General features: G+C 40.5%; 1 protein-coding gene across 1 annotated transcript in view; it reads right to left on the bottom strand.

The window, feature by feature from the left end:
• ARHGAP26 (Rho GTPase activating protein 26) overlaps positions 1-10,445 on the bottom strand; it is a 416,968-nt gene that overhangs the window by 20,359 nt on the left and 386,164 nt on the right. Inside the window, exon 22 of the mRNA XM_006777037.2 lies at positions 441-716. Within this exon, the coding sequence (XP_006777100.1) occupies positions 441-716 (276 nt within the window). The remainder of the gene's footprint in view (positions 1-440; positions 717-10,445) is intronic.

Below are 10,445 nucleotides of genomic sequence, written 5' to 3'. Positions count from 1 at the left end.
TTCTTTTTTTTTTTTTTAAATATATATTTTTATTGATTTCAGAGAGAAAGGGAGAGGAAGAGAGAGATAGAAACATGAATGATGAGGAAGAGAGAGATAGAAACATCATTGATCGGCTGCTTCCTAGATGCCCCACATTGGAGATCGACCCCCCTACCTGAACATGTGACCTGACCAGGAATAGAACCGTGACCTCATGGTTCATAGGTCAACACTCAACCACTGAGCACACCGGCAGGGCAAGTATCACAGATTATTAATTCAAATTAAGGAAGGTTCAGAAGGGTGTGGAAAATGCCAGGCCGGTTCATGAGACTGGTCCCTCCCAGCTTTGGCTCTTAGGCTGGAATTGGGGGGTGGGGGTGCAGAGGCTGGCCACCCGCTGTCCCTGACTGCCTTTGGATAAACGAGACCGGATTGGCCACGATCCGTGACTTTACCTGGAGTCTTCATGAACTGCTTCTTCTGGCCTGTCAAAAAGCAAGTGCAGATTTGGATGGCAGGGAACAAAGTTGACGAGGAGGCTGAACACTGCATGAAGAGAGGACCAAGCCAATGAGAGAACAACGGCAGCAACAGAAAACCAAACAAACCCTGCCACAGACCTGATGGGGGATGAGTCGCTGGACGTGGATGAGGTGGGCATAGGGCTGGATGGCGCCGAAAACATGGGCCAAGATGGCGAGAGGGGTGAAGTTGGGCTTGGATTCGGGGGGCTGCAAGACACAACAACCAGAAAACTCATCAGCACACAGGGAAACCACAGTGGGAGCACAGGAGGTCCATGGAAGGCCACATGATGGGGAGCTGGAGCAACTAGAGAAGCACTGAACCCAGACGTGTCATCAGTGCCCGTCAGTTCTTCCAGCGAATGCTTGTCTGGTAATCCTGGGAGCATTACCGTCTCTTTGCCCTGCAGGATAACTGCTTTCTCGTGACAGGAGCTTCGTCAGTTGTGTCCATTGTGCCTTTGGCCACAGGTGATAAATGCCCTGAACCCACATAGGTGAGTTCCCACACCCGTAGCCTATCCCAGGCCTCTGTCTGGGGCAGGGCTAGCTTATAACCAGCCTTCAGCTTCCCGTACTGCATGGTTTTAAAGTCGTGTTTCAGCAAAAATGACCATTTTTTTTTCCAGGCCACACAGGCTATTGAGCCAGAAAACAATTTCCTGTTTACATTTTTAACTAAATGGGCTGTCTGCCATTGGAGACCCGGAGAAGTACCGCATTAGAAAAATGGCAGCGGATGGAGGATGGGTCTGGAAAGGACACACGCCTCTTGAGAGAGGCCTTATAGTTATGGGCAGTAGGCTGTTCCTCTGAGGTTTGCTTTCCAGGTCTGCTCTTTCTCTTTTCAGAGGTTCTGGGCATTTTGATGCTCAAAGGAAAACCACAGAGGGGAGGCAGTAAAAACAAAAAGAGGAATGGAAACCTCAAATCTGTCATTTTGTTCTTTAGTCGCTGGCTGATCAAAAGTTTGGAGAGAAAAGGTTGAAATTACTCACTAAAATATGGTTTGACTTTAATTGGTCATGCTAGTCCTTTGACTTCTTTCCATATACAAACAAACAAACATTTTAGCAACTCTGTAAAATTGCATGAAATCACAGATAGTGCGAACACTAATGACTGAGAAAACAATGTGGGGACCACCTGGCCACACCACCACCTGCAGCCCCTGGACCTCGGCCAACGCTGGACTGTTTGGTTTAAGTCCTTTGTAGAGGGGGAAGAAACAGCACTCCCATGCAGGAAACAGACTTTCTCAACATAGTGGGAATTAGCAAGAACACATAAATGTACTACTTAATGGGACATACTCAATTCAGACACGAGACTCAATTACGGCTCTAATTACCTAGAGTTGCAACAAAAATTCCTATGGCAATATACAGTAAAAACCCATTGTGTGAGTTCATCAGCCTCATACTAATTGAATGAAACATTATGAAGTGCCATTATGTGTATTACATTTCTAGAATATAAATGCTATGAGGCAGGGATTTTTGTCCATTTTGTTTACAGCTCTATCTCCAGAGTCTAAAATAGTGCCTGAAGTATTCAATAAACAATTACTAAGTGAATTAGTGAATCTACCCAACATGTCAAAAGGCACTACTGTAATTCATGTTACACAGATGTGGAAGCTTGGGCCATTTGAGGCTTATCTGAAGATGCTCAGCCTGTAAGTTACAAGACTGAGAGGTTCAGACCCCAATCCCTGACTTGAAGCCTCTGGTATAACAGGACTTGCTCAGTTCCTCGATACTATGCCAAGTGTCTTCACAGACTCAGCCACAGCACTAGAAGCCTTCTGAATCACTGATTTATAACTTTCCTTTAGATGCCAACCACATTTGCAAGGGAAATTGGGAATGCAGTAACAGACTCAATAAGACTCAACAAATTGTAATTCCAACAAAATCCCCAATCCTGCCTCCAGTCTTCTGCCCGCTAGATTCACCCAGCAGATAAAACCCATCAAATATGAGAGATTAAATTAGAAGAGCATGGCCTTTTCTCCCATTAATCTAGCAAAGACTAGTTAGAGATAATTTAGTGTGATCAAGACAAAAAAGTGGAATACAAGTTAGTATTTGCCAAGGTTCCTAACTTCAAGAGCTTATGATATATTTGACAAGATGGCGTAGATTTAAAAACAATCGCAGATGCTAAAATCCTCAACAAAGTATTAGCAAACGGATCCAGCAATACATTAAAAAGATCATACACCATGATCAAGTGGGATTTATTCCTGGGATGCAAGGTTGGTTCAATAGCTGCAAATCAATAAATGTGATACACAACACAAACAAAATGAAGGATAAAAACCATTGATCATATTGGCAGATGTAGAAAAAGCACTTGATAAAATCCAGAACCCATTTATGATAAAAACTCTCAGCAAAGAGGTAATAGAGGGAACATATTTCAACATAATAAAGGTTATTTATGACAAACCCACAGCCAACATCATACTCAATTGGTAAACACTATAAGCATTGCCCTTAAGACCAGGAACAAGACAGAGATGTCCTCTTTACCACTTTTATTCAACATAGTACTGGAAGTCCTAGCCACAGCAGACAAGAAGAAGAAATAAAAGGCATCCAAATTGTAAAGGAATAAGTAAAACTGTCATTATTTGCAGATGGTATGATACTGTATATAGAGAACCCTAAAGATCACTAAGAAACTACTAGTACTGATAAATGAATTCAATAAAGTAGCAGGATACAAAATAAATATCCAGAAACCAGTTGCATTTTTATATACTAATAACAAGCTATCAGAAAGGGTAACTAAAAAAACAATCCCATTCACAGTTGCCATCAAAAAATAAAATAAAAAACCTAGGAACAAATTTAACCAAGGATGTAAAAGACCTGTACTTGGAAAATTATAATGAAGAAAGAAAGGCAAGAAGATACAAATAAGTGAAGCATATACCACTTCATGGGTAGGAAGATGTAACATCATTAAAATGTCCATATTACTCAAAGCAATATATAGATTCAATGCAATTCCTATCAAAATACCAATGATGTATTTCACAGAACTAGAACAAATATTCCAAAAATTTATATAGAACCACAAAAGACCTTGAATAGCCACAGCAATCTTGAGAAAGAAAAAAAAAGTTGGAGGAATCACACTATCTGATGTCAAACCATACTACAAGGCCATAGTAATCAAAACAACATGGTACTGGCCCAAAACAGTAGATCAATGGAACAGAATAGAGAGTCCAGAAATAAACCCACACCTTTATGGTCAATTAATATTTGACAAAGGAGATAAAACATACAATGGAGTAAAGATAGTCTATTCAATAAATGATGTTAGGAAAATTGAACAGATATGTGCAAAAAATGAAACTAGACCATCTTCTTAGACTATACACAAGAATAAACTCAAAATGGATTAAGTATTTAGTCATTAGACTCGAAACCATAAAAATCCCAGAAGTAACATAAGCAGTAAAATCTTGTATATTTCTCATAGCAATATTTTTTTTCTGATATATCTCCTCAGGAAGGAGAAACAAAATAAACAAATAAACAAACAAATAGAATTATATCAAACTAAAAAGGTTTTGCACAGCAAAGAAAACCATAAACAAAATCAAAAGATAGCCTACTTAATGGGAGGACATATTTGCCAATGGTACATCTGTTAAGGGTTTAATATCCAAAATTTAAAAAGAACTTATACAACTCAACATAAAATAAACAAACAATCCAATTAAAAAATGGGCAAAGGACCTGAATGGACACCTGTCCAAAGAGGATATACAGATGTCAATAGACATGAAAAGATGTTCAACGTCAATAATCATCAGAGAAATGCAAATTAAACCACAATGAGACATCAATGAGCTATCACCTCATACCATTAGAAGGGCTATCATCAATAAGTCCACAAAATAGTGTTGGCAAGGATGTAGAGAAAAGAGAACCCTTGTGCACTGCTAGTGGTAATGCAGATTGGTGTAGCCACTGTGAAAAGCAGTATGAAGTTATCTTAAAAAATTAAAAATGAAACTGCCGTATGACCCAGCTATTCCACTTCTGGGAATATATCCGAAGAAGCTGGAAAACTAATTCAAAAGACTATATGCACCCCTATGTTTAGTGCAGCATTATTTTCAATAGGCAAGATTTGGAAGTAGCCCAAGTGACCATCAGTAGATTAGTGAATAAAAAAGCTGTGGTATTTACACAATGGAATACTACTTGGCTGTAAAAAAAAAAAAGGGAAAAGAAGGAAATCTTAATCTTTGTGACAGCATGGATGGACCTGTCACCAATACCATTGAACATTTTTATATACCACAATGATTGATGCCTGTAGCGGGAGAATGACTATAAACATATTAATGCTCCTCCAAGGAACAAGCAGCACATTATATTTTAGTTTTGATGCAACTCAGAAAACACAAAGGGGGAAATAAGGTGCACAAGGAGGAGAATGGCCCGAGGCTCTTTGTATCATCTTTCACACCAGAAGTCTCTGGCTAGAGCAGCCGTGGGCAAACTACGGCCCGCAGGCCGCCTGTTTGAAAGGAATAAAACTATTGAAAAAAAAGACCGTACCCTTTCATGTAATGATGTTTACTTTGAATTTATATTAGTTCACACAAACACTCCATCCATGCTTTTGTTCCGGCCCTCCGGTCCAGTTTAAGAACCCATTGTGGCCCTCGAGTCAAAAAGTTTGCCCACCCCTGGGCTAGAGGGTACTTAAAACTGACAACAGCACCCCAAATGTCCAAAACAAAACAGACAAAAAATGACCAGCTTTTCTATTGCCTCTGAAACCTACAATATTAAATTCTCAAACTCTTTTCCCACTAATGAGGCCAAAGATAACAGGATAGGAAAAAAATAATTTTATAACTACAATCTTAGCAGATGACCCCCCAAGGTCTCTCTGCAGCCCTCAAGACCAGCTGGAAGGGAGTCTCTGAGCTGAACACCCCAGCACACTTTTTATCCTAAATATTCCTGAGGTTCTGCCAGGCCCCCATATCAAGGCTCAACTGTAACAGCAACAGCTTAAGTGTTAGCATGGAAGGAACACTTGCCCATTTGACTTGGATTCAAGAGGAAGGCTTGCATCAGCTCTAGTTTGCTGGTCTACAGTGTCCTCAAAAGTCCCAGTCAATCCCTTTGACATTCACTGGACAGTGAAGAAATAACGGTTTGGGAAGATAAGGCTCAAAGGCCTGGCAGCATGCTGGGTTGTGGCTGATAGTTCATGCAATATCATGAGCTTCACACCCTTCTGTGGTGACTCACTGGAACGACAGCATGTCTGCTGCACGGGCCAGAGTTTGCCTGCCATACTGTGGACGGGGTTGCCCAGCAGCTCCCAATCTGATCATGGCTGGCGCAGCCCCTCTCTGGTCTCTACACCACAGTAGTTAAAACTTAAGCTGCTAGGGGCTGAGCAGTAAGCTGACCTTAAAGAAGAAAACTGTTCTTTTTTTAAATTTTGATACTCAAAATTACAGATGGCATTGTAGAAAGTTGGAAAATACCAAAAAGCAAGTAATAAAATCATACCTAATTTGTACCCCTGATAATGCCTTAACATCTTGACATGTTTCCTCTTTTTTGGGGGGGGGGTTGGGGGGAGACAATACTACATATAGGATGAGGCAAAACTAGGTTTACAGTTTTTCATATGGAAAATACAATAATTAATAAATAATCATCAAGAGTAAACTCTGTTTCACATACAAAGGTACACCTACTTTTGCCTCACACTGTACATAGTTATAACCTTTTTCACCTAGTTAAGCATTTTCTTGTGTCATTAAACAGCCTTTGATATCATGTTTTTAAAATGGCAGCAGGCACTCGGTTACGGGGTCTATGTGATTTATGTAACCATTCTCTTTTTGTGCACACTCAGATTGTTATCCCCTCCAGCTGTTATAAATAGTGCTGCCACTCACTTCCTTGCTGAGGATCATTGTCTGTGTCTCCAATTGTTTCCTTAGCATAAATTCCTAGATGTTAAATTAGTGGGTCAAAGGCTAGGAGGCTTTTTTGAAGGGTTCCTTCTCTTTTTATGGTACATCCTAGCAAGAAGCTTTTCAGAAGGTTCTACTGAACTGCATTCCCACCAACAGTGTGGGGGCTGCCTCTTTTCTCTCACCATGGCCCCACCAGCATGGAGCATTATCATTTATAAAAATTCAGATGGGGCTTAGTTTTTTCCAGTTCACTAATGTTACCTTGATTTTTCTCTTCCTAGCATTTCCAATGATATAAAAATGAACTTAATTCTCTTCCCGTGTTCTGTTTCCATCTGGAGGCAATGGTAATTTTCCAAAGGGCATTCTGCCAAGGAGGTACTGTGGGGAAGGAGACAGGAAGATGGATAGAAAGACAGACAAACACAACTAGGTATGTGAGACCTGGTCAAATATTGGTATGGCTGCTCCGAGAGGAACTGGGAGTGGTAGGTGGTTAGCTTAGTCTCGGACTTTCAAAGATTGAACTAAATAAGAGGGATGATGTACACAGGTGGTGCCAGAATCTTGAGCCAGCAGTATACTGTGGAGAAGTCACAAAACTGGTATTTATCTCTCTCTGCCAGGCAGTAAACTGTGATCTGCAGCCCAGGTTCCCAGTCATGGACCTCAGGCTTGGGCTGGGCTGTGGGATTGCTGGCCCAGGGATGACCTAAATACTCCCTCAATCCTCCTTCCCAATTAGACCTGGGCCAGGAATGCTGCTATTAAATCCAAGGAGGACTGCTTGTATTTTTTTTTCCTTTTCCCCTATAATGAAAAAGAAGAGAAAATTCCATGAACACCTGTCTAATCTAATCCAAAATTAGTGAATTCTTCTGCTTTCGAAAATATCCCTTTATGTCTTGACTTAAAGTACCATAAAAAGAGAGGGAACCTCAAACTTCAGCCAGGGAAATGGCCAAAAGAAATACTGGTAAACTGGATAGTGGTGAATCAGAGCATATTATACAAAAACTGACTTTTATTTGTTGCAAATTTGAACACATATATTCTTTATAAGTGTCCAGTGAAGCTTTTACAACACAGAAATCCTATACAGGTCCCACCCTCCCGAGAGTTCAGTATGTGCCTCACAACTTTACAATGGGAAAACCCACGTGCCTCCAGGTTGCACTGTTCTGTGTTCTTTTCTGACTCTTACCGGTGTGTAAAGAGTCACATCTAGCATAATTTCATATGCATTTAATCAGACAATGACAGAGTCGTGATGTTTATTTTAATGAGAGGAGCTGATGAAATTCCCCCCAAGGCCTTAGCAATTATACGCAATTACTTTTAAAATAGTTTTTAAATTATTTGCTTTAAAAATAGTTCGACTAGTCTAAGTGCAGTGATTCTGTTTTCCAGCTTAAAAAATTGTTCTGAAGTACAAGTTTCAAATAAAATTAAGTCTCGGAGTGTGGTGGGAATGGCAAATAATTCCATGATTTAAATAAAATCCAAAATTCAAGATAGGGCCTTTGTCATTGCTAAGGTTCCCCAAGTCAATCATGCAAACATCTTCGTATAGCATAATACAGAAATATGAGGTAGAAGGAGAAACTCTGAATTGGAATGAAAGGTACAGACAAGAGTCCCAGTTCAACCACTCATTGCTCCAGGAAACAACCCCAACGGAAAGGATCCATGAGGTTAAATGGGACAAATGCCTCTCTCATGCTCCATGGTGCACAATATGTACTGAGCTTAATATTCTTTCCTGTTAAATCTGAATATAGCCCCTCAATCTTTTTGAATACCACATTTCAGGTACATCAGAATGGGTCCTTAAAATGCATTTACTCTCTTTCATCTAACAAATTATGTAAGGAAACACTGAAGCATTCTGGGGCACTACAAAGAGCTAATGATAAGATTTGCTATTTCAAAAGATTTGAATGGTTGCTGAGAAATCCCAATACAGCCTTACTATCTTAAACTGAATGCAGTACAACTGTTGTTCTCTATATAACGGAGATATTACAAAAGCAAACCAATTCACTGTAACTTAAAAAGAAAAGAAAAGCAACAGATCTCTAGATTTAATTTTCTACTGTCCTGAGGCATAACTTAAAGCCACCATTCAAATGCTAGGAATGTTTAAACACTACTCTTAAAATAAAATCTGCAAGCAAGGAACTGCCTCAGGGGATCGAGAATGGGGACCTGGTGCACAGGCATGCAATGGACATTTAGTTTTTACTTTTATACTGTTTGAATTTTAAAAATCATGAGCTTATATTATTTTATAATAGTAGAAAGCACTCTTCTATAAATGGTGCTAGGATAATTGGACGTCTGTGTGGAAAAAGTGACACTTGATCCTCTATCCCCTATCATACCTAACAAATGATTTCCAGGTGGATTATCGATCTAAATGCCAAAGGCAAGCAACAAAGATTTTAGAAGAGAATTACTCTGGGAACTAACCCAATAGGGCATAAAAAGTACTAATCATAAAAATAAATACTGATACGCTCAACTACATTAAAATTAAGAACTTTCATTTATCAAAAAATAACGTTAAGAGAGAGTAAAAGATAGCCTACAACATATAAGTACACAAAGGCCTCATAACCCAACTACACAAAGAACACCTCTAATCAGCAAAAAAAAGACTGATAACCAAGTGGGGAATGAGCAAGAAACTTGAACTTTAGAAGACAAAAATGCAAAAGAAAAGTTGTTCAACCTTTCTGTAAGGCTGGAAATATAGATTAAAACCACAGTGAGGTGATCCTGCACACCTACCAAAATAACTCCCTAGCTAACATCTAAATGCTGAAAATACCAAGTGTGTACATGATGTAGAACATCTGGAACTCTTGTACTTTGTTGGAGGAGGGATGTAAATTTCTCCACCCACTTTGGACAACAGTTTGGCATTATCTAGTGACGGTGAAGATATCATTCATTCAATATAACCCAGCAGTTCCGTTTTCAGACATACACCCTAGAGTACAGTGTGTATGTGTGCACCAAAAGACATATGAAAACATGTAACAAAGTTATTTGTAAAAGCAAAAATTGAAAACAACCTAGAAGTTCAGCAAAAGTAGAATGGAGAAGTAATTTTAGTATTTTAATATAACGGTTCACTCTACTACAATGAAAATAAAGAAACTATGGGTATATTAATGACTTAAAATTATTGAGCAAAGGAAAACAGACTCAAAATAATAAAACAAAATAATGTCTTCCAAGGATGATCCTCATTATTTGTAGACTAGAGGCCCGGTACATGAAATTTGTGCACTCGGCGAGGGGGTGGGGGTGGGGGGTTGGTTCCCCTCAGCCACTCTTACAGTCGGGGAGTCCTTGGGGGATGTCCAACTGATGGATTAGGCCTGCTCCCCACGGGATGTCAGTCAGACATCCTGAACGTTGCCACGGAGGTGGGAGAGCCTGGGATTTCTCAGTAACCATTCAAATCTTTTGAAATGTAAGCTGTATATTTATATTTCATGCTACTGCTGCTGTGCTCACCAGCCTGTGAGCCCAGCTTCTGGCTGAGTAGCACGCTCCCCTTGTGGGAGCGCGCTGACCACCAGGGGGTAGCTCCTGCATGGAGCGTCTGCCCCTGGTGGTCAGTGCATGTCATAGCGACTGGTCATTTGCTGTTGGGTCAATTTGCATATTAGCTTTTTATTATATAGGACTAGAGGCCCAGTGCACAAAAATTTGTGCACTCGGGGGGCTGGGGCGGGGGGCGGCCTGTGCCCTCTTGCAGTCTGGGACCCCTAGAGGGATGACCACCTGCTGGCTTAGGCCTGCTCCCCGGAGATTGGGCCTAAGATGGCAGTCTGGCAGCCCTCTGGCAGCCCAGCAGCCCTCAGGGGATGTCCACTTGCCAGCAGGGAGCGGGCCTAAGCTGCAGTTGGACTTCCTTAGTGCTGCTGAGGAGGTGGGAGAGGCTC

The sequence above is a fragment of the Myotis davidii genome, unplaced genomic scaffold, assembly GCF_000327345.1.
Source record: "Myotis davidii unplaced genomic scaffold, ASM32734v1 scaffold89, whole genome shotgun sequence".
Taxonomy (NCBI): Eukaryota; Metazoa; Chordata; class Mammalia; order Chiroptera; family Vespertilionidae; genus Myotis; species Myotis davidii.
Note: the sequence above shows the minus strand (reverse complement) of the source record. Positions and strands in the feature narration are given on the sequence as shown.